This window comes from Chiroxiphia lanceolata, chromosome 19 (assembly GCF_009829145.1).
Source record: "Chiroxiphia lanceolata isolate bChiLan1 chromosome 19, bChiLan1.pri, whole genome shotgun sequence".
In the NCBI taxonomy this organism is placed as follows: domain Eukaryota; kingdom Metazoa; phylum Chordata; class Aves; order Passeriformes; family Pipridae; genus Chiroxiphia; species Chiroxiphia lanceolata.
In genome coordinates, this window is record NC_045655.1 from 6,589,631 (window position 1) to 6,613,301 (window position 23,671).

General features: G+C 43.9%; 1 protein-coding gene across 17 annotated transcripts in view; it reads left to right on the top strand.

Annotated features, from left to right (window-relative positions):
* The window catches only part of CACNA1G (calcium voltage-gated channel subunit alpha1 G), a 145,791-nt gene extending 124,052 nt beyond the window's left edge, over positions 1–21,739 (top strand). For 13 of the 17 annotated variants that reach the window (XM_032706433.1, XM_032706438.1, XM_032706434.1 and 10 more), the window contains 9 exons: positions 946–1,016; positions 1,296–1,374; positions 1,452–1,573; positions 1,744–2,088; positions 4,399–4,539; positions 7,718–7,852; positions 10,903–11,092; positions 13,640–13,809; positions 17,491–21,739. In XM_032706433.1, coding sequence (XP_032562324.1) covers positions 946–1,016; positions 1,296–1,374; positions 1,452–1,573; positions 1,744–2,088; positions 4,399–4,539; positions 7,718–7,852; positions 10,903–11,092; positions 13,640–13,809; positions 17,491–18,345 — 2,108 coding nt within the window. In that variant the 3' untranslated portion in view covers positions 18,346–21,739. The remainder of the gene's footprint in view (positions 1–945; positions 1,017–1,295; positions 1,375–1,451; positions 1,574–1,743; positions 2,089–4,398; positions 4,540–7,717; positions 7,853–10,902; positions 11,093–13,639; positions 13,810–17,490) is intronic. The other 4 variants (XM_032706448.1, XM_032706449.1, XM_032706445.1 and 1 more) reach the window with 4 other exon arrangements.
* Positions 21,740–23,671: the final 1,932 nt, after the last annotated feature.

The window sequence follows — 23,671 nt, forward strand, 5'->3', positions numbered from 1 at the left end:
CTTAGGAATGAAGGAGAAGTTACTGTGGCTGTAACTCCCAGAGATATACCTGGGAAAATTATGCCAGTCAAATCAAAGTCATCTCTAACAGGGATTAGAGAACACAAGCTTAGTACGTTGGCTTTAAAAGACAAGCATCTAATAAATTTGATTTCCCATGAGGCTTTACATCACACCACTTGGTGACAAAGCTTGCCTTGTCACTCTGCATCCATCTGTCCCCTCAGACGTGTAGCAACATGTACCTGAGTCAGGGAGCCAGCTTCTGCAGGGCCTGATTTTTTCAGAACAGGGAGGTCTCAGGGCCAAATGATGAAATTGTAAAATGTGAGTGCTCAGGCCCTTAATGAAGTGCTGCCAGGCCATCCTGAAGGGTATTGTGCTCTGAGGAAAATTGTTCTGATTACAGTCCTCATCTAAGCAAAAAAGGAGCTGGAGGAGAAATTAAATGCCTCTGTGTCTCAAGGGGGGGTGTTGGGAAAAGTGCATTGGATCCCTTTCAGAATTAAAAATATATGCAGTTTCCAGTTGGAAATGCAACCTTCTGGAAGAGATGTGTAAATCAGTTCCTCAGTGAATCATGTATGAAAGTGGGTAGCCTATGGAAGTGGGAAAGTAGCCCCAGGGCTGGGAAAGTAACTGCTCATGATAACCAGAGGAAGGAGATGAGTCCAACACAGATAAAGTGGGGAAAGGAAGCACCAGGCAGAATGATAACACTTTCTTCAAGTCTCGGGATAGGTGATGCTGCTATTCACAGGATTTTGATAGTATCCAAGCAACAAGGAGCGATGTAAAAAGGCCAGGGACTGTAGCAGCTAATGGAGAACACTTGACACGATTTCACATTTCTCCTCCTGTAATTTGTGGCTCCCGGGAGAGGGGCTGGGTTTGTGCCTCTGTGCTAACACTGCTGCTACCATATTTCAAATGTGTTTTCTGCAGTGCTGAAGTTGCTGAAGATGGCTGTGGGGATGAGAGCCCTCTTGGACACCGTGATGCAAGCGCTGCCGCAGGTAACCCACTGCCATATCAAACCAGATCTCCTCTGGCCCACAGCTAATTTCCTATTGCAGAGGAATGCTAATCATTTTATCTTTACTGTCATTAGAGAATCACATTTCCCTTCCGAAGCACAGTCTGAGATACAGTCCTCACACTGAGGTCATTTTTCCCCTGAAGCAGTTTAAGTTTTGGATTAAAGAATACAGCAAGAAACAGGTCTGGAACAAAAAAATCAATGAATGTTCTTTTTTTGTGTTTTTTTTCCCCCCCATTTCTTTTTCTCTTTTCAGGTGGGGAATCTGGGTCTTCTCTTCATGTTGTTGTTTTTCATATTTGCAGCTCTTGGAGTGGAGCTGTTTGGAGACCTTGGTGAGTCTTCCCGTGCCGGTGGAAGGGGTGGGAGAGGTGTGTGAGTGGTGGTCTCATGGCTGTGCTTGGTCCCACAGAATGTGATGACACACACCCCTGCGAGGGGCTGGGACGACACGCCACGTTCAGGAACTTTGGGATGGCCTTTCTGACTCTCTTCCGAGTATCCACAGGGGACAACTGGAATGGGATAATGAAGGTAAATGTTAAGGTTTCATCGGCAAGTATATTGCTATCCTAGACGTGAAATTTGCCAAATCTTCTCAGTTTTCTTCATGAAAGGAGGTGCAGCCAGGTGGCCAGACAGCAGACCGAGGTCCCTGCTGGAACCTCTTCACATCCCTCCACCATTTCCCCCCCTGTTTCCAGGACACGCTGCGTGACTGTGACCAGGAGTCCACCTGTTACAACACCGTCATCTCCCCCATCTACTTCGTCTCCTTCGTGCTGACGGCCCAGTTTGTGCTGGTGAACGTGGTGATCGCTGTGCTCATGAAGCACTTGGAGGAGAGCAACAAGGAGGCGAAGGAGGAGGCAGAGCTGGAGGCAGAACTGGAGATGGAAATGAAGACAATCAGCCCTGGCCAACACAGCCCCTCGGACATCTTTGCATGGACAGGCAGCACCGGTGGAGAGAGACCCGAGAGCCCCCGAGGGTGTACCAATCCCATGCAAATCAAGGTGGATTCTCAGCTCTCTTTAGCTTACCACATGGTGAGAACCTCGGCTGGAGGGTGAAGAGGGCTTGACCTGCATATTTTCTGGGGGAAGACATGCACGAGTTGGTAATGAAGGAGGGGTGTACTGTATGTCCTGGGCTTGTATTCCTCGCTGTCTGCTGACTGAGTGTTGTGTGGTGTGGGAGCTGATGCTGCAGGGAAAAGAACCCAACAGGTCTCCAGACCACCTTGACGCATCTGTTCAGAGGTAGAGAGCCTTGCAGTTTGTTCTGGAGGTGTGCCCAAGCCACCAAATTTAAAGCTAACTCCAGATTTGCTCTAATCCAGAGTGTTGACTGGGTCCTTTGTGATAGCAAAATCATGAGCATAATGTGTTTGCTTTTCTAATACAGACCATGAACCACAACATAAAAGAGGAATAAAACTTGGCTAATCTTTGCTTCAGTATTAAATTTGTTTTATGTAACCTCAATTTAAAATCCATCCTCACAGTCAGTCTTATAAGAAAAGATTTTTTTAACAATAGAATAATCCAGAAGAGGCTCAAACCTGAGCTCACCAGAGCTGGTGGCAGAACTCCCACCAGCTGGAGCAGTGCCAGAACAGGGCTGTAATGTGGGAACTGCTATGAGCTGCACCAAGTCTCCCTAAAGCATGTTTTTTGGAGGAAGATTCAGTTTGAGGAATGAGAGGTGAGGTCAAGCCCCAGACAGGTCCTTTGGGAGGGCACTGAACTGGAATTACACAAGAAATACGGTCCAGCCTTTTTTTAGTCTTAGCTGATTGCAAATTGGGTTAAACTCTACACAGACCTCATTAGTTTTTATTACATCATGATTTCACAACAGCATATCTTGGCCTCAGCCTGGGGTGGACTAATGAGTATTCTAATGCATGAAAAACTCATTTGTGATCTTTAGTCCAAGGGTGAAAAAGAGTAAATCCCTGCTTTAGCTTTGTTTCAGTTCCTAAGCTACTGGAAATTTCTGGTGCCATTAGAGTCTCTGATGTCTGAGACAGAGTCCAAAGCTGCTCTTTGGCACAAGAAAAAGAAGTTCAAGGCAATGTGGGGAAATCCAGATTTACTACGTCCTCTAGGAAGAAACAACACATCCCAACTGTTGTTGTACATGTTGAGCAGAGTACTGGCAGACTGTCCTTGGCCCTGTTGTCCTGCACCAGTACTTACACTGGCAAAACAGAGAAAATGTAGAATTGCAGGACAAGTCAGTGAGAGTGCCCTCACTTTGCAGTCTGTTAGACCTGCTTTCTATGAAGGTGGCCTGGGAAAGGGCTTATTTAAGTCATAACCTCCAGAGTGTGTTTCTTGCTCTTTCCCTCAAACAGAAGCCTCAAAAACCTCCAGGAGATTTTATTCTACCTATTTATTCTCCCAGCCAAAATCTTCAGGACAAATCTGATGCTTGAGCACGATAGCAGAGGAATACAATTCCCAGGACATGACCCTGCAAGGACACGTGGTCAGCATGCTCTTTTGCTTGCCCATTCCCTGGGGTTTTTGCACCGTGTGCTGTTTGACTGTAGCGACGGTCCTCATCTCATTGTATGTAGTAGGCATCCCCCACATGGAAGGTGCACCCTTAAATCACTCCCATGCTGCCTGCAAAAGCCAGACCCTGCTCTGTGCAACCTCGCATTGTCTGTGCTGTGGCCAGCTGGTTTGACGTTGGCCAGGACAACTGAGGCACCTCAACCCATGTCTGGCACATGAATTAGTGACCTGACATGCTTCTGTCCTGGTCAGCTGCAGCTTTCATGGGCAGGATGCTCAGCTCCTCTTCTAGTCTGGTTATTTTAATTTATGTGCCCTCTGGATATGGATTTAGGTGTCAAGTATTAGGTCCTCGGGCTCTGGACTGTGTGTCTCGAAGCCTTACAGCAGTAGTGTCCTGTAGAAGTTCACAGCACCGAGTATGAAGATGCTGCTCTGCCGGCCCCGTTGTGCTGCTCAGGTCCCGGGAGTGACCGGCCGTGTTTGCTGGGAGCAAGATTGTCCCCGAGGAGGGCCCTGAGCGGGAGCAGCCGCCGTCACCCCGTCTCTAGTAACGTCTGAGAAAGCTGTCTCTGCTCACCGTGATATTACTGCACTGTTCTCTCTCCTCTCCTGCCTCACCTCTCCTGTCCCGTTGTTTCTGTTACTGCCGTTCTCCCTGAACATTTCCACCCCTTTTTCCCTGCTTCTATTCTGTTTTTCCCCCTTTTGTTCATTGGGTTTGATACACTGTCCTTTTTTCTCTCTGTCTCTGTCCCTTGCCTTTTTCCTCCTTTCTCCTTTTGGCTTGCTCTCTCTCTCTCTCTGCATGCTACACACCACCCCTCCTAGGAAAGGCACTTGTTTGATACCATATCACTGCTGATCCAGGAATCTCTGGAAGGAGAGCTGAAGCTGATGGACAACCTGTCAGGCTCTGTGTGCCATCATTATGCCCTCCCAGCTCCCGAATATTACAACTCTGAGAACCAGGTTAATATATCTAATTTCCTGCAAAGTCTCCATCCAAACTCAATTTGACTGAGACCTTTAATAGCGAGTTAAAGTTCTTTGTGTAATGCGGTCACAGGGATTTTGAAGCATAAGTTGGTTTGGATTTTTCTATGGGAGTTGAGATAATATCTTGGTTTATGATGTTGTATATCAATGCAAGAGCAAGAGTACAGGCTTGGAGTTTCCCTTGTCAGCACAGTAAGAAGTTTTTCAATTGAGATTTATAGTTCATGGGTGTTGGAGGGAAAATGTACAAAATCCCATCTCCATCCTTCAGTGAGGTTCTCGTATTTGGCTTCTTGCCTTAAGCAGGGGCTCCACAGCAATGTCAGGGCACATCTGCAGAGCCTGGAGCACAGCGTGAGGTCTTCCCAGAGCAGAGTTGCTGGGGATCATCAAATGATCTCTGTTTTGTGTCTACTTATACTGCATGAAAATCCAGTTTTGAATGATTTTTCCTAAAACGGCTTCTTGCAAATGGGTCACTGTAAACTAGATCCTCATCCCTGATCTAGATTGAATTTAGGAGGGGAGGCAGCCCTTAATGAGGCACTTCAGTAATCGTGTGCTCCAGCGCTTTCTTGAACTGGAAGTGGAATACTTGTTTAAAATTAGTTCATTTACTTCCTAGAATAAAATACCTACTTTCCTCAAGTGTGTTATTCTTTGGAGCAAATATTTTCCCTAAATCACAGCAGTGACCATAATAATAATTCAAGCATACCTATTTTTTCCTGCAGTTGGAATTGAGCAAATTCCGTATTTCTTGATCTATTTTTTTCCCCCCTTTCTGGCTAAAAATAGCAGAAGTTTTCTTGTTAAATCAGTGTGCTTATTTATGAGCTCACTGACACTCTAAATTACCCAACCCCGTGGTTCATTAGAGGAAAGGAACAAGCTTAGGTAAAATGAAATCCTACTGCAGATCTTTATATAGCAGGATAACATGTCTCCCTCTGATTGCTCTGTATCGCATTCCAGAGTCTATTAAGCTATAGGAAGTGGTTGCCTCTAAGAATTGCCAGAGGAATAGAGACAGTAGCTTTGGCAGGGAAGGCAGAGGGTCAGTAGGAAACCCAGCGAGAGCTGGTTGAAAATTTTTTGTCACAACATTTTTCACTGGAAAGTGCTGCTGCAGCAAAAAAAAAAAAAAAAAAAAAGGTTTTGTTTTGACGTTTTTGTAATGAAAAAATATAGCATTCCAGTTTGCAATGGCTTTTTCTTTTAAAATTTAAGCTTTTTTTTGCTCCCCCTCTATAATTAAAACCCATATAAATCAGTTGAATGTTTCCAACAAAATGTTTTGACGGCTTCGAACTCAATTTTGGGTTTGGGGAGGCTGAAAGGGGGTGATGTTTTGTTTACATTTTGGCTTTTCTGTTCACACCATTTGTCATGTTCTCAGGCAAGTCAGGAATTTAGAGCAGGGCTGGGACTTGCTGAAAGCAACCTGATTAATAGCAGCTCCCAGCAGGGAAGCTCCAGTGGGCAGGAGCTGCTGGTGTCCACCACGTTCCTGCACAGCCTTTTCCTGGCTCCAGTCAGGGGGTCCCTGTTAGGGATCACTGTCCTCGGGCTGGCAGCTTTTGCACTGGTGCTTTTTCAGGGAGCCTGGTATGAAATCAGGAGCTCCTCCAAAGCAGCTCTCTCATCCATTGCCAGCAGATGACTGTGTTAGAGGAGATATCAAAGCCAAGGTTAGATGAGAGGAGCCCGACCCTCTTACTTATCTCAGCTGAATTTTGAGCCTCTCCAGGCTCACTCATCACTGGGTTTGTTTCGCCCCACGGATGCCGTTTCTAAGAGTGAGAAAACCCAGCCCTTTGACAACTTCAGTGCAACAGATCTGGGTCTCTGTGGTTTCTCTTGGAAGATATATTGCTGCTGAAAGACTTTTCAAGCATAGAGGATGGGGAAGAAAAAAAAACACAGCGAGAAATGTAAAAAGGAAGCACTTGGGACTTGCCCAGAGCAGGCAGCCCCTGTGAACATGAGCCAGGTCTGTAGGTTACCTGGTGAAATGCCATCCCCAGTGCCATGAGCACCAGTCTCAGACATGCACCTAGGGAGGGGATTTAGGGAGGGTTGAGCCCATTGCAGGGCAGGCATCCCCTCTTATAAGTGCTGAGCAGCAGAGATGCTGCTCTGGGGGAGATGCAGCAGTCCCCTTTTTCCCCCGTTTTCTCCAAAATCTGAAATGGCATTTCACATTTCTTATAAGAAGGCCACTGTGTTGAGGGAGGGAGATTCATCAGTATTTGGATAAAGATTTTTATTGATTGCTTGAATGCCTTCAGTGGGGATGTGTTTGTGCAAGATGCATTGGTACAGAATCAGTGCAGCCATGCAGCCCCTATTCCCAATTTGGGTTTGCTCAGTGCTGGAGGAGGTGGCTGGGGCCAGGGCTGCAGGATATTTGGGGAGTGGAAGATGCAGGGATTGTTTTAGTAGGACAATTATTGGTGCTTACCCCAGCACTGGAGGCTCTTTAACCAGCCAAAACCCACTGAAGGCACCAGGACGGCATTCACTAACCAAAATCAAGCCTTAAGTTTCCCCCTGCCCCCATTTAGCCATTAGGAAGTTGACTGTAGTCCCACCTACCTCTCTGGGAGGGGGAGGTCCCTGCACCCTCCCCAGGGCACAGGGAAAGGCACACTCCATGTCCCACCTGCAAAATGGTTTTGCTGTTGGGGGATCTTTGCAGACTTAACAAGTTCAGCTTAGAGGCCAAGAAAGCAGCATGGTTATAATGGGGAAACAACTTCAGAGAAACCAGATCTTGAAGCTTCTTGTATTTGATCACAGCCAAGAGGATAAATCTCTCTAGTATGAAAGTAATGTGATTTTTGCTTCTTCATGTAGAGAGGAGAACAGCAAAATACAATGCTAGCATTAGTGTATGGTTTTAAACCCCCTCCCAGATCATTGGTAAGCACTGAAGTATGAATGTCCCACTCCTTTTTTTCATTTCTTTACTATATTTCATTTCTTTAATGTTCTGTCCCTGGTAACAATGTGCATGATGTAGCTTCTCCCACTGCAGGGATATTGCTTTAGTGTCTAGAAATATTTAGATTATGATGCTTCTTTTTTAATTTTCTTTTCCGAAAGATTTGTGTCCTGGTTTCTTATGTTTAATCATCTCTCCCTTTAGATCCCTCTAGCTGAGATGGAGGCTCTGTCTCTGACGTCAGATATTCTCTCTGAAAAGTCCTGGTCCTTAGCTCTGACGGATGACTCTTTTCCTGATGATATTAACACACACTTACTTAATGCTCTGGAAAGCAATGTACATACACTGGTCGCTGTATAGTCTGATGTTTACAGGGTTCGAAATACTGCTCCCACTTCTCTACACCTGCCTAATGGCATTTTCAGTTCAAGCCCTTTCCCAAATAGCACCAACCTTTCCCCCTGAACAGGACGTTGTCCTTAATGCCATTAGGTCCTGGGTTTTATCAGTCTTGTCCACAGACTTGGCTCCTTGCAAGGAACGAGTAGTTATTGCTATTTTTCCTTTGATGTCTTATATATAAACAATGTGTTTTCTACAAGTAAAATAAATAGTAAAAGAAAAATGCTTTGGAAAGCGTCAAGGTTGAAATTTCCTCCCCATCTGAAACAAATCAGTGGTGCTGCGTGAAGAGACACCCATGAGCTAATGACTCGTGTCCTCTGCTGAGGGGTCAGCTCCAACCCCTCGGTTTGTAATGGATTTTTGTCTTTATGAACACAGGCACCACAAGGCTTTTTTGCATGATTGGTGCCAGACTGTTTATTTTACAAATATCAGATGGGGATCTCTCCGAGATGATGCTTGTTTTGGGAATTCTTTCTAGCAGCCACCCCGCTGGAAAAAAAAAGTTCAGACTACTTTGTGTCTTTTTGACTGAAATAACCAGTATTTTGAACCCTGCCTTAACCATCTCCTCTCTGAAACATTAGACATTTTTAGATGTGTAGCAGTCAAGTGCTTTTTTTCTGCTGTACAATAGACATAACTCCTTTCCCAACATTTTTGGATCATTCTTGTTTCCTTTGTTGTTGTTCATGTACCTGCCTTTGGATGTTTGTGTTGTTCACAGATTTTCTGCCATACTAGTTGACTGCCATCCTAATTAGCACTTATTTGGGAAACATCTCTTAAACCGTGACAATATTTCCCATCATGCTTCATGGCATCATGTGCAAAAGATTTTGTAAACTACATTTAACTTCTTGTATGAGACTTTTCATTTCCAAATTAGTCTGGAGAGTTGGACAGAGGAGAAACCCTTCTAGTTTTGAATCAGATTAGACAAACCTGTTTGAGAGCATTGCAAAGTCTCAAGGGTGTAGCCAGGAGAGATGGTTTTTCTCCCCCCCTCCAAAAAAAGCAAACCCAGCTTGAACAGAAGATTTTGTGAATTTGTGTCAATACCAATGAAGTGTTTGATCAAAACAGTTGCCCAAACTCCTGAAAAACTACAAGCTTTCATTGAAATCTCTTCTAAATGCAGTATTTTTACACTTCATTTAGACGTGGCTTTAGTTGAAAAGTATCTCCAGATATTTTGTTTGACTCAAAATAGATTTGGATTGAGATTTTTTTTTTTCTTTTTTTTTTCTTTTTTTTGGTTCAAAGAAAAATTGGATTTGATTTTCAGTCAAGCCAAAACATGTTTTTCAAAACTACCAATGAACCAAAAAGTCATGTGCTCCCACAGCTCTGTGAGCTGGACTGGGAAGACCGTTTTGCAGCCATTCTAAAATGCTTTTCGTGAAGTTCAGTCATGAGATTTCCCCCGAGATGATCCGAAAGTGGAAACGAGCCCAGTGTGGTATTGGATCCTGTCAATGAACCCAAGGGTTCATTAAAGGTTGGGTTTGGATGGGATCTCGAATACACGTTCTCGTGTTTGGATCCAAACGGGTTTGAGTTTGAGATCTCAGGTTTCAGGCCATCTTTTCTGCTTTAAGCTAAGCAGTGACAGCTCAATAACATAAACTGTTCAGCGGGAAGGCAGGGAGGGACAGAGAGGTTCCCAAACCCAAAGTCTCAGCTTTACCAGCACAGGTTTTGCTCTCCTTCCTTAAGCTATATCAGGAGACTGCAGTCTCTCTTATCTAGGCTGTATCCAAGCTATATCCAAATCGGCAGGTTCCCAAGGACTGAAACAAATGCTGCATGACAGTGCAGATCCGTTTCCTTCATTAAATTTACAACAGTGGTCTTCCTTTTTTTTTTTTTTTTGCCTTTTCTTCTTTTTTTCCTCATTCTTTTTCCTTTTTTGTAAATTCCTTTTAATCTCATCATGTTTCTTGTGCAAACGAAATGCCGTAGCGAAATTTTCTTTTTATGACTGAAGGATAAAATTGGGACGAAAAAAATCTCAGTGTTGATTTCAGGAAACCTGTAATGCACTGAGTGAAGGGAAAATTTTTCAGAAAATATGATTTAAAGTTTTCCAAAATTGATCAGCAAAATACTGTATCAGCCTACAGTGGGACAATCTTATTCTTGTGTTTTTCAAGTTAGACCTTTTAAAGATAAAATAATTCTTTCATTAGAAGTACATGGGGAAGATGACTCTGCTTCCGTTTTTGCTAATATTGTCCAACACAATAACACCCAAGAACATTTCCGGGATGGAGATATTTTCTTATGAAATCAGACCTGAATCCATTCAATATTGCCTCTGGGGCTGCCCATTCCAAGAGACTCTTTGGCTGTGAAAACTCCACAGTCAACATATATACAATAACCCTCGCTTGCATTAGATCCCTTCTAATTAGAGAATGACTTTCACCCTGAAGCAGTAGTTTTAGATATCCCTTTCAATAAAATGGGGTTAGTTATTCATTTTGTGAGAAGAAAAACCAATAAAATTGTGCTGGGAGCCAGAATAGAGAATATTTTTTGTAAACTAGTTTTTGTATTTGGGTTTTATTTGTTTGTTTTCCTTTCTTTTATTGTTAGAAGAGGAAACTACTCACCTTTGCAAAAGTCTGCCTTGCTGATGAGGGCACCTAGGGAGCAGAGGATCAAAGTTATGCCAAGCATGTGACCGTTGCTGGCCTTGAGGCATGATGCCTTCTTTGCATATCCCCGAAATAGTCATGGTTTATCCCTACAGTGTTGCTTCCTCTGTTTCTGTGGTTCATTGTGTGACAGTTTAATGACAACTCCCAAGGAGGGGGATAGCCCTGGTAGATCCATTCGTGCAACCTGTGCATCCCGACGATGTGCATGCCCATCGTGCCATACTGATTGCAGTGGCTGTCGCTAGCGTTTCTGGGCACTTCTCCTCTCTCCCACCCCGTCCTGTCCTCCTTCCTCACTGTTTTTCTTCCCCTCAGGCTGATCTCCGCTCCAGAGACGACACACTGACCCTGTCTCCCAGCAAGGACTTGCTGAGCGTGAGAAAGCCTTCGGTGGGACGCACCCACTCCCTGCCAAACGACAGCTACATGTTCCAGCCGCCCTATTCCAGCCCCTGCCCTGCCTCCCTGGGCGAGAGGAAGCCAGCACATCACAAGTCCCAGTCAGGTACACATCTGTCAGCTGGGGCCGGAGAAGGATTTTCCAGTATAGCAAGAGTTGGGATTTTCCAAGCTCTTCAGTAGGAGGTAGCAAATTGCCATTGGTTTCCAGGGAGGTGTTGGTGTCCAGACCTGGTGTCCTTCCTGGCTTTGAAAAGACCCTCCACAACTTGAAAAGACCCTCCACAACTTACAATTTACAGAGTCCAGGCTGCATTAAAGATAACTCCTTTCCTCAGAACTTTCTAGCAATGTGACAGTGGCCCAGCTCAATGCTGCTTGTCCCCCTTCCTGGTTCCCTAAGGTTACAGTCCCTACAGCCTGAGCTCCATCTACCCCACCTGAGCAATCTATGGCCCCAGAGCAGAAATCCCAGCAGAAAAATATTTCCTCCAGTCTGTTTTTTTGCAGCAGTACCTGTTCTGGCGGGTCTTGGAAGCTCTATCTAGGAACATCTGTGAAAGATGGAAAAATGGTGCCTCTAAATGCCTGTAAAATGAACATAAATGTGCTGAATTGGAGAGATCTCGAAGTGAGATGAATGGAAAAATGAGAGAGTGTAGAATTGTTCTTCCCAGCGTGCATGGCTGGGATATACATCTTAGAGCTAAATTCAGAGATATTCTTAGGTACAGCATGTTGCAGGCACAGAGGGCTCTCTCTTCCTGCACCTCTGTACTTGTATTTGCAGCTGCCTCCCAGAGCTTATCACTGTGCCCCCATTTACTCTGTCTGCCAGGAGTTACCTGCAGCTGGTAAGGGAATGGAACCACCTTTAATTCGTCTGTACATGCCATCATTTTAGACATTTGTCACAGATAAGACAGAGAAGTTTTTACAAGCATTGTCATTTGAAAGCCTCTAAGCAGAACGTAATTTCAGCACTGTTCGGAATGGTAGGAGATTTGAACAGATTAGAAATAAGATGTTGAAATTTGCATAGTAATAAGAATTTGGATGAATAGCGACTGTTGAACAGCAGCAAAAAAAAAAAAAAATGTGGGCACGAGGGAGGAAGATGAATCTGGAGTTGTGAGAAATCTCTGCCACAATACACAATTTTCAAGGTCAAGAGCTGTGCTTTGAAGCACCTGTTTGCACATAATGCAAACGGTGCATCTGAAATCCTGGTCAAATCCCACTGAAATCAATAGCAAATCTCCCGTTACCTTCAGCTGAGCCAGAATTTATGGTTGTCTGTAACAGTGGAGAAATTCCTGACCGTACAAAAGAATCCTGTTTGCTACAGAGGGAGTTTCCAGTGCTTCATTTTTGACCCTTAATTGGGAGGTATTTGTCCTGTCTTGAACAAGAACAATGTCAACCAGAAAATGGGTAATTTCCGAGTCCCTTCTTTTTCAAGATTTCACTTCCCAGTTCCAGCTTGGAAAACTGGCCCCATCTGACTGCCCTGGCTGGGCAGGGCAGGCATTGCACCCTTGTAAATCCACAGGAAAAACTGTTCCACTGAGATGCAGGATTTTGGAAAGGTAAAGCTGATGTCTTATAACCACATTAAGCAATTAAACCTTCTGTGTTTTTCTCCTTCTGGTGAAATTCCAATTGTCTTAAGCGGGCCAAAGTGCTGGGAGGTGGGTAAGGTGCCCAAATTTTGACGTATGCATCATTGTCCTGTTCTGCCTACAATGTCACTTCTTTTCAGGGTGGGGAAAGTCACCCCCACCTGTTTACAGTTTGTAATATTATAAAGTGCTGTGAAGATAGCAAAAGGTGCCAGGCGCCTCTAATAAATCACCACAACTAAGCCATAATATTTCAAGCTGAGAAGGTTTTGTTGTCAGAAACACTGGCACTTGCAGGAGGTATTTGTTTGAATACTCCTTCGTAATGGGGCTGTTGTTCTGGGAAAGATTCCAGGACAAATGAGATTCTCTGGGATGCAGTCCAGGTTAAATGAATTGTTTTGAAAAATGTTGAGCCTGTGTGTGTGGGGGGAGCACGCAGAGTTTCAAACCTTTTAGAAGAAGTAGCCAGCAACCACAAAGGGTCAAGAAGAGGCTGGAGAGTATGTGTTTCCTTCTCCTGGGAGGCTTTGTAAAACCAGCCTTGAAAGCTTCCAGGTGCCGTTCCCTTTCACTCCGTTTCCAGTGTGCCTGCTGGTTTGGCGATCCCAGCAGCTGGTCTCCGTGTAGGGTCAGGCATGGAGACACCTCCTACAGCCTTTCAAAGTCAGATACTTGCGGTGCTCAGAGGTGAAGCTGCCTGCAAAGTTGTTGGCCCTAGAGCAGGGATGTAGGAATTGCCAGTTCAGATGAACTTCTAGTTCCTAATCTTCTGTTCTTAACAGGAGCTAGTCCCAGTTGTATCGGGGGGAAATGCCAAGAAAAATGAAATAATAGACAATTCTGGAGTAATTTATTGATAGGTGGGAGTTTTTTCTCAGTCGTGGAGAGCCAGCTGCTGAATTCAGTGGTTTTGCTGTGCCTGTCTGATCCAAGGAGCAACAGAGCAGTTTTCTCAGGGAGGTCACTGAGGCTGAGACACAACCCCCAGGTGAATATGTCGCATTTCTGTCTCTTCTCCCCCTGGCAAGGTTCAAAGGCATCGGTGCAGTCACAGCCGGCGGACACGAGCTCCCTCCTGCAGATTCCAAAAGACCATTTTCACCACATAAGAGCTCATGACCATTTGATGGGGGAGGGCAAGCCCCAGGTTTCCCAGCAGGTGCACTCTCCTTCTGCTGAAAGGCTGCTCCGCAGGCAGGTAAGCAGACTCTTGATCATGAACCTGCTGAGGTTTCATATTGGTGCATTTCCCTGTTAGCCGTGCTTTAAATTGAGGGAGGGATTCACAGAGAAACCTCGGGAGGACTGTAATTCTCCTACAGAAATAACAAAAAGGTTGATGGATTTTGATCTGAAAGCCGTCCAGGAGTCTCCAAAGAATGTGCGTGATGAGTATCATCTCCTTTGGCAACACGCCTAAATGTTCTCCACACTGTTAGCACTTTATTTTTTTCAATCCTCTTCATAAATGCAGCCAAATGCTCCCCAGGGGCTCGTTGGGGTTGAGGAACTAATTCTTAACTGCTGTGATTTTTTCGGTGCTTGAAAGGACACAGGGACTGCAGGCTCCATCCCAGGCCACCCTCCCTCTCACTCCTCTGGTTTCTCAAGGAGGGAGAAGTGTTTAATGGAAGCTGGTTATCTCATAGGCAAAACCATCATGGAAAGCATACTGGCTTTACAGTGAGAATTGAAAATTAAAATATTTTTCCATCCGCTGTGAGCTTTTGAAAAGTTTGGGTATATGCAAAACAGAACGCATTTTATTTTGCAACTGGTTTTATCTCTGGTTTTTGCCTGGAATTGATTTAAATCCTGATTCAATCAAAGATCTAAGAGATCTAATCAAAGATTCCAGTCTGGTTGATTGGAAGCATACGTTTAAATTTATCTTTTTTTAGTAAAATACTTAAACTTGTGCTTCACTCTCACATTTTTAAGCATATTTCATTGATTGTGCAGCTGGACCAGGACCAGAAGCACATCTGATTCAAAAACTCTGCTTTCTTCAGTAGTTTCATGCCTGATTTTACATACACAAAGTGGATCGGTTCTATTTTTTCAAAAGCAATTTCTTTCCTGCATGAAAATAGTCCCATTTCTTTCATCTTTTAATCAACATTGACAAATTAGACAGTTGATTCATTAAGCTCTAAAAATGAATGTGAAGTACCAAGGTTAACAATTACATTAGTCTGTAATACTAAATTGACATAAGAAATTCCTTGCATGTATTCATTTGCACGGGGCTGGCCAGCTACCCCAATCACCACTAATGGGGATACTAATTGATGTCATGATTCCAGTTCATAACCACTCTCTCTTGCTTTCTAATGAATAACAGACCCATCCTTTTGAACTGATCTAGCCAGAATAAATTACCATGTTGGCCATCTTCTCCAGTTTAATTTTGTTCATATCTTTGACAGCTCCTTTTTCTAAAGCTTTTCATATGTTTAAGTTAATTTACTGTCTTCCCCCCTCTCCCTGCTCATGCAGTGACATGAGCATGGTCTTGGAGTGACATTTCAGAGAGCAAGAAGCTTTGGGACAGTGAGCAGATGCCATCCACGGGCAGACCCATGAGGAGTTGGGTTGCTCCTGAGCAGCAAGGAGCAACCAGTGTGGCTAATGGGAGCAGTAAGGCTGTTCCTGGTGATATTGCTTTTACTGTTAATTGCAATCTAGATAGCCAGCCACTGGGAGACTTAGTCCTTAAAGAGGCAAAATTCCCTTTACAGCCCCAGCTCTTCTGCTTGCTCAGTTGCTCTCTGCTTGGCTCCTTTTTATTGCCACCACTAATTTCTCACCAGCACATCAAATAGCCCAAACTAGCAAAGCATTTTAGTTTGCAGTACCCATTTTTCCTTATTGTTACATATACTGCATGCAATTCTGATTTGTTTTCTTCTCTTTCTTTCCTTTCTTTCCCTTCCCCCCTCGTGCCCTCTCGTCTCCTAAATCTGTAATAGATAAATCTTGTCCACCACATACCTGGTCCGTGCACTTTCCCTGAGCATTAAAACCTGTGTGTTTAACCTCCCTTTCCCTCCAGAGTGCTGGAGAGCGAGCACAGTCCCCACAGTAACGTCCAGTTTAGACTCCGGAGTGTTTGACAATTAGCGATGCACTCGCAGATGAAGATGAGTGGATCGGATGCTTTGGGAGAACATTCCTGCTGAGGATTGTGCTCCTTGGCAGTGCATTGCACAAAAGCTTTTCTCCAGAGGAATTCTACCTGAAGTTAAACCTATATTGATTTTGTAGTTCCAGGACTGTGTATCCAAGGTGTAGCCCACGCCAAGCTGTGGCTACTACAGGTGTACACCCCACTGGGATGGCAGAGGGTCCTTTTATTTTCAAACAAACCAGTAAAACATTTGTACAAACAGTTACTGCTAACAACAACCACAGATGCCTGTATCATAGGCAAAGAAAGAGCTGGTGGTGACTAATACTGTCGTGGTGTGCAACACAGGTTGGTGTGCAAGCAAAAGTAATGATAATAATTACTTTTTGCTTCTGTATTCAACTTTTGTGTGGTCTGTGTCTGTTCTCAGGATATGAACGTGATTTCTTCTCCCAAATACTCACTAAAGCTACTGGTGCTGAGGAGACCAGAATAACTTCACTCTTGACTGATTAGTTGCCAGTATTATGCTGTGAAATTCTAACTAGAAAGGATTCACCAACATTGGACAAAATTGTTTGCCGTATTAAATATTCTCTCAGCTCTCCCCGTTGACAAAGGGGATGTGCAGATGCAGCAATAGACTCTGGTGTTTCTGTGCACACATGAACACACTGCAGCTGACAAGAGCTTTGCTGAATAGAGATCATTTGGCTCAAACGATCCTTGCGGGACAATTTTTATATAAATTCTATGATCATTTTGGGGTGATTTGTCACAAAAGTATTCCTTAGTATGAGGAATTTCATCTACTTACAGTTTTTCTAAAGAACTGAGACCAGCTGTATGCATTTCCTCCAAATTTCTGTGTGAAGTTTTTAATCTTTAAGATCATTTGAGAGTCTTCTCAAATCGAGACTCTGTCTTTAAGGGCCAGTTAACGTGTCTGATTTATAAAGCCTTTTGACAAGGAACGCAGTGCAGTGAAAAGACAAAGCCTTCAAAACATGCCCAAGGTTCTCTCTGCCAGCAGGCGCTGATTCTGCGTACAGCTCCAGACAGCCAAGGCAAAATGTGCCTTAGGAAGCCTGAACTTAAACATCAGAATAAGTTGAAATATTTGCAGATTATTATTAGTCCAGCTTTGGACTCCAGCTTTTCCAGCTCCTGCCATAAGATGGTGCAGAGTCGTGGCTCCAGTAGGGACCAAAGCCAGGGACAGGCTGTCACCCTGATGCTGGCACTGGGTGTGGTTGCTCTGGTGTGCTGGCTCTGGGGATCCTGTTCTGTGCCCGCAGCATCACCTGAGCTAGAGAAGAGAATACACACGGGCTCACTTGCACATCTTCCCTCTCCTGCTCGCACCTGGGCTGCTAAAATTATCAAGGGCTTTGCTGTAGACTTTCATCCCTTTCATAACAAGAACATGTGTGAGTTTGGGTGGGGGCATTCTGGTTTTGCAGCCCTCCATCCTTAGAGGAGAAAGCTCAAGGTCAACCATTTACAAAGAGTGAAGGGCCAGATTCTGCTGTCACTTACACAGGGACAAACCCACAGATCTCTGAAGATGGGAGTTGGTAGAACCCACAGCACAGGTCCTTGTAGGAGTCAGTGGGTCTGTGCTGAGGTATCTCAGCAGAGCTGAGTGCCCTGTAAATGCTGTGTCTTGGCCTGTACTAACCTTTGTTTGGTCTGTCTCTCTCATCTGGCAACTCCTTTCTTCCCCAATCCCTCTGCACTCCGACACAGATGGCTATAAGGAACGACTCTCTGGATAGCAAGGAGAATCTCCACACTGAGGTGAGTGAACTCTCTGACCCAAATGTCCCTGCTGTGCCCAAGGAGGAGTCACCAGTGGCTCTGACGCCCTCAGAAGCGAATGAGTTGGCTGCATGGAGTCGGGTGAGCGTTCACACGCAGCAGCATTCCCACAATCAGTATAATATTTCAAAGCAGGCACCAGCATCCTGTGCTTGTGCAGACTCGTATCAGGAGACCCCTGGAGATTCAATGGACCAAGAAGTATCTGAAATAAACAGCTCCTCAGAGCCTTTCACTTCAGAAACTTGTACAGCCTCGAGTGCCTGTTCAGAGGGTCAGCCTCTCACTCCTAAGAGGAACGTAGGCAATACTGGCAGCGTGACACTGAAGGACCTGAAGAAATACCACAGTGTAGACACCCAAGGTCTTCTAAAAAAACCGCCCTCTTGGTTAGATGATCAAAGGAGACATTCAATAGAAATTTGTTCCATGGAAAACAGCCCTCAGCACCATTCCACGTCCAGCTCCTCTGGCTTCATAAGTCAGGTGGTCAGTGAAATGGAAGGCTTGCAAGGAACGCGGCAGAAGAAAAAACTGAGCCCTCCCTGTATATCCATAGATCCACCCGATGGGCAGAGTTTGGTACCTAGAGGACCTCACAGCATCTCACCTGCCAGTGGAGACGTTTGCTTGAGGCGGCGTGCTCCATCCTGTGAGTCCAAGGATTCGATGGATATAGGGGATTCGCTGCTTCCAGACAGTATGTCAACATCTCCTACCCCAAAGAAAGACTTGTTGACACTTCCTAGCTTTTCCTTTGATCAAACGGAAATGGACCCCTGAGTTACTTTTCTGTTGGTGCCAAATGTTTTCCTCCTTTCATGTAATAGAAAAAAAAAAAAAAAAATTAAAAAACTCTGTACTCCAAAATGGCACTGGGTAAAAAATTTCCAAAGAAAGATTAAAGAACCAGCTGGTTAAAAGAGGGGTTAACCTATATCACGCTTACTTAAGCATATGTTCTGCTTAGGTAAAAGCAATACAATGTGCAGAATCTATATGTATATTATATTTTATTAAATTAATTGAATCTAGTATTGCGGGATGTAGTACATTTTGTGACTAAAGACATTTAATTTTCTTCTATTTTATGTATCTCAGAATATTTCTGAGATAAAGTTGGTTTTTATGAATATTTTAACCTAAAATATATATATATTTAATCCCTTCTCTTTTTTTTTTGTTTTGTTTTATTTGGGTTTCATTTTGTTTTGCAAAGCACAAAATGTAGCCAATTAGTGCATTACAGAGGAAATGTATCCCACAGTCAGCAGTAAAAAAGGATTATTTAATGTAATTTATTTTTCCCCTTGGACTTCAATGATATTCTGGGAAAAAAGATTGTTTGGGTAGTATAGAAATGCAGTGGCAATTTTTTAACGAAATATTCCAATCTTGCATAAAATTGACATTCAGAGTGAAAGCAAGTGCTCAGACCCAGGAAGGTGCAACATCCTGATAGATGTCTGAGGATGGTGAAGGCAGAACCATTTAACAGTACATGATATTGAATTATGAGAGGACGTTATGGATCATCCACTGGCAACTCACAAAATCATGTCAATGGTTCATTTTCATACGTGCCTAGGAAACAGGCAACAAAAGCCTGTGGTCACTTCCAGGATGTTTTTCCAGTGTCTCCAAGATGGACTGTTTATTTTGCTGAGTTTTACACCTCCGTTTGCAGTGGAGCTCCTCCTCTCTGCACCGGGTGGAAAGGAGTGAGGCCAAGTTTAGGACTTGCAGTGGGTGTACTCAGTGCAGACATGGCATAGCAGCAGGCTTAAGCACATGTTTAAAGTTAAGCTCTTGCCTAAAATGCCTTGAGGTTGACCGTATTTAAGTAATTCTTGAAAATTAAAATCGTGTGCTTATGTTCTATAGAATCAAGGCCTACTGCAAGTTTTTATAAAGATTACCTAGAAGAAAGTCTGCAGGTACTGAAAGGGCTGCTGATTTTCAGTAAAATAGCCAGGTATTCTGCTATCCCTGCTAGAGTTAATTTACATGACCCTGACTGTAATTTTATTTCCAATCTATCAAAAGCCTTAAGCAGCAACATCATGATACAGAGTAGATAAAACCAGAATTCATGTTCTTACTTTATAACATGTCCTTGTCAGTCATCTCTGTTATTACCTGTTTACTCCTGTGCTAATACCCCTCTGCAAAAACCACTCTGTAAAACTGGACAGCACAGCCTGAAACCCACGAGAGGTTGGCCCCATTCGACACCTCCCCCTCCTCACATGAGTGATGCAAACCAGACATTAACTCCACTCAACTTCCATGAAATCACATTAAGATGTAGGCTAAATTAGACTGTAGGCATGCTTTGAAGTGTGCCAATAGTAACAGGTTTGAAACTGCACCCATGGATAAAGGCTTTGCTGGATCGTGTCTCTGAACCAGCACAGGCAAGAGGAGGATTTGTGCTAATTCTGTCAGTCGGGAGTTTGTAACTTTTTTTGAGAACTACTGATCTTTTCAAATCACTACAACATGTTGATGTACAGCTTTTTATCCATTCAGAGATTAAACTGTCTCCACCACGTGTATCTGCATGAGCTTCAAGTGTACACACGAGGAGAAGATGCTGTTTCTACCCAACAGCCTATGTGAGGTCCTAAGCCCCTTTATTTTCACTTGAGGACATTTACTCTGTAAACAATCCCTATTGATTTACATGTCTTTGAGAAATGTAAGGGTTTTTCAGCAGGAAGTCAGGCAATCAGTGTATTTGAAGTGGAAGGATTAACATTCTGTACTATTTGCTGCAGTTAGATTAATTCTTGGCTGGGACATTTTTCCCCTCTTCAACACGGGCCCTTACAGAGGCTGCTCTCTTTGATATGCCAGCCCAAATTCAGAGTTAAGCCTGTCTAAAGCAATGATTTCAAACAAACCTTTCATCAGTTCTTCCCCCAGATCATATTTAAGGAAATAATAAAATTACAGTGTATTAAGCCTGAGAAATATTCCTAATCCCTTTTTTGGGTTTACGCTCATAATGAGCCTTCGCTTTTCCTTTCACATGTGCTAAATAATTTGGGAAACCAGCTAGGCCACTGAAATTGCCAACCCTGGTTCCTTCCTGATTAGGATTGTGTTCATATAGTTGGAATGATACTACTCTACAGATCCTTCCTTACAAAAAATCCACTGAACATTTTAGCGTGAAATTGTGGCACAAAACAGTGATGTGATGTTAATCCAAATGCTCAACTCCAAATGTAGAAAGCCTAAAGGCTCTTCTATTTTCAATACTCGGGGTTTTGCCCACTGACAAGGTTTGTGGAAGTAACAAGAAGTTTACATCATACGTGAATATTCAGTAAAGACTAGCCAATAAAAGATACTCTATGGTGATGCATTCAGGAAAAGAAATCCATGTAAAATAGATTGTTTTCTAAACCAGATAAGTTTTTTCTAGATGCCCTTTTGAAAGACAAATACAAATATACTGCAGCGTGTGCAATAATCTTAAAATAATTTTAAATACCTTTGGGGGGGTTTTATAGAATTTGACTTTTTTAAACAAAATGTACAAAATCCACAGGAATTCTGTAGAATGGTTATGTTGATAGAATTTTTTATATTTTTGTAGAAATCTATAGAGAAATTGTTAAAAGTCTGCGTAGCATCTTGGCAACAGAAGCAGCTCTTATCTACGAGTTTCTTTTCATAACCTGGAGCCAGACCTACTGTATTACATGTAGAGCCTAGTTTTAGAGCCTGCATCCAGGTCGTGTTCAGCAGTAAGCAGCTAAGCTCAAGTTCTACGATATTGCAGTGCTATTACTGTTTGAGAACTGTACCCACACGAAACACCCACCCCCAAAACCCAGCCCCTGTCGATGGTGAAGTAGTCGCATGGCTATCCAGCTCATTCAAGCACACCAGCACTTTACTACTGTGGATTTACTGTATACAGGTAGGAGGAGAATATTTTGCTATTGCCAGTCTGACACACGGGGAAAAAAGAGATGGCAGACATGTCTGGGAAAACGTAAATTCCATTCTTGCAGCCCCTCGTGCATAGAACTGATTTTTCATAACTTGGTTACAGGCTGTTTGTACTGTAGATATTTTGGAGGAGGGCAAAGAAAACACTGTTTTTGACTTCTGTGGATTGCACTCAGCACCAGGTGTGTTCAAGGAGGAAAAAAAGAAAAAACACAACAAAAATAAAAAGAAAACAAAAGTGTTACCATTGTAAATTAGGCTATGCCCCAGTCTCCCCTTTTCTGCCCCTTTGGCTATAATAACCCATGTACACTATTACACGAGGTAACTAGAGTAGGCACAGTACCATTGCAATGTCCGTAACAACCTAGTATATATGATAGAACTTTGTATTTAATAGTTAATATATTGTTATACTGTATCAGGTATATAGGCCAAAACAAGGTCTTTTGGTCAGGGCAACAAAAGGTGGTATTCATGGGGGAAAATTGGGTTAAAATGTTCCTTTTTAAAAAAAAAAAAAAAAAAAGAAGAAGAAAAAAAAGAAAAAAGACAAAAAATGAGTGTAAATCTTTACAAATGACAAAAACAAATGTGTCCTATTAAAAGCTTTTGAAAAGAAAAACAACCGTGCATTTTCACTTTTTTTTTTTGTTGCTGCTGATGATAATCTGTATCATTCCAAGTGGTCAAGTCTTTGGTCATGTTTTAATTGAGAACAGTTGGGGTAGGTATCGGGTAGCAGCAGCGGCCGGGAGGTTGAAAGGAAGATTGTGAAACGTTGGGTCTTTGTGAAGCAATTCAGTCTGACACTGAGAGTGAATCTGGCCCCGCAGTGCATCGCCCAGGGTGAGCTGTGGGACCTGGGAGACCATGGGCTGTGCTCCTGGGGGTTGCACTGCACTGGCAGGGAACAGCTCAGGAAGATGCTTAGGGATGTCGGGACTGCAACGGGGAGAGCTGCAGCCAGTGGGGAGAAAGGCAGGAGAGGGGGCAGATTTGATCTGTCCATGAAAACGTGTTGCTGTGAAGAGGGAAGATGCTGGGCTTTTCCAGGCATTCACAACTTTGGGATTTCCAGCCTAAAGTCCAGCAGCCTCTCCCTCATGACTCCTGCAGTCATTTAACTCCTTGCAAAGCAGGAGTTGGTGGGGATGGCTCTGCCCTGGGGGCTGAAGGGCAGCAGGGTTCAGAGCCCAGGTGCTGCTTTGGTACCATCGTAAGCATTTCATGGTATCACAGAATGGTTTGGGTTGGGAGGGACCTTAAAGACCATCTCGTTCCAACCCCTTGCTGTGGGCAGGGACACCTTTCACTCGATCAGGTTGCTCAGAGCCCCATCCAGGGCAGGGTGGATGGGGGGCATCCACAACTTCTCTGTGCAACCTGTGCCTCACCACCCTCACACAGAGAAATTTCTTCCTGCTACCTAACCTACATCTGCCCTCCTTCTGTTCAAAGCCATTCTCCCTTGAACTGTCACTACATGCCCTCGTTAAAAGGCTCTTCAGGTGTCTTTAGGGAATGAATTATGTAGCTCCTAACATGAAATCTCCTCTCCCCTGGGAAGCAGCCACTGGAGGGAGGAACCAGGCACTGGGCACTCTGCAGCTCTGTTCCTCTATGGCTGGAATGACCCAATTGCTTTGCAACGTGAGGGACCCCTAAATTGCTACCCAGTGCAGTTATGTTGTCTAGAGGGTGTTTTGATAAAGTCATCTCTCAGAAGAAAGGAGCAGGAAGGATATTAGTCCTTAAACAGAGAGCAGATAAGGATCCGTGCAAATCCACGTGGAGCAGGACTCCAGGTGAGCTCTGTGATGTGTCTGTGTTGTCCAGGCTGCAGGGCCAACCCCACCAGGCTGGAACCACTGAAATGCCTTCCCACCCCTCCGAGGCTGGAGGATCCCCAGGGTATTAAGATAAGCCAGGCTGAGCCAAGGAAGCAGAGCAGCTCACAGGCTCCAGCACTTCACACCTCTCTGCTCACAGGTGAGTTCAGTTCCTCATAGGCCTCACAGCAAATCATTTCCAACAGTGAATTTCAGAGAATTTTGGGAGAGGGCTTTTTTTCCTGCTCTGTTTTGTGAATGTTCCTGTATGAAGCTCTCCTGCTGAGTTTTGATGTGGTTTTTTGAAGGCT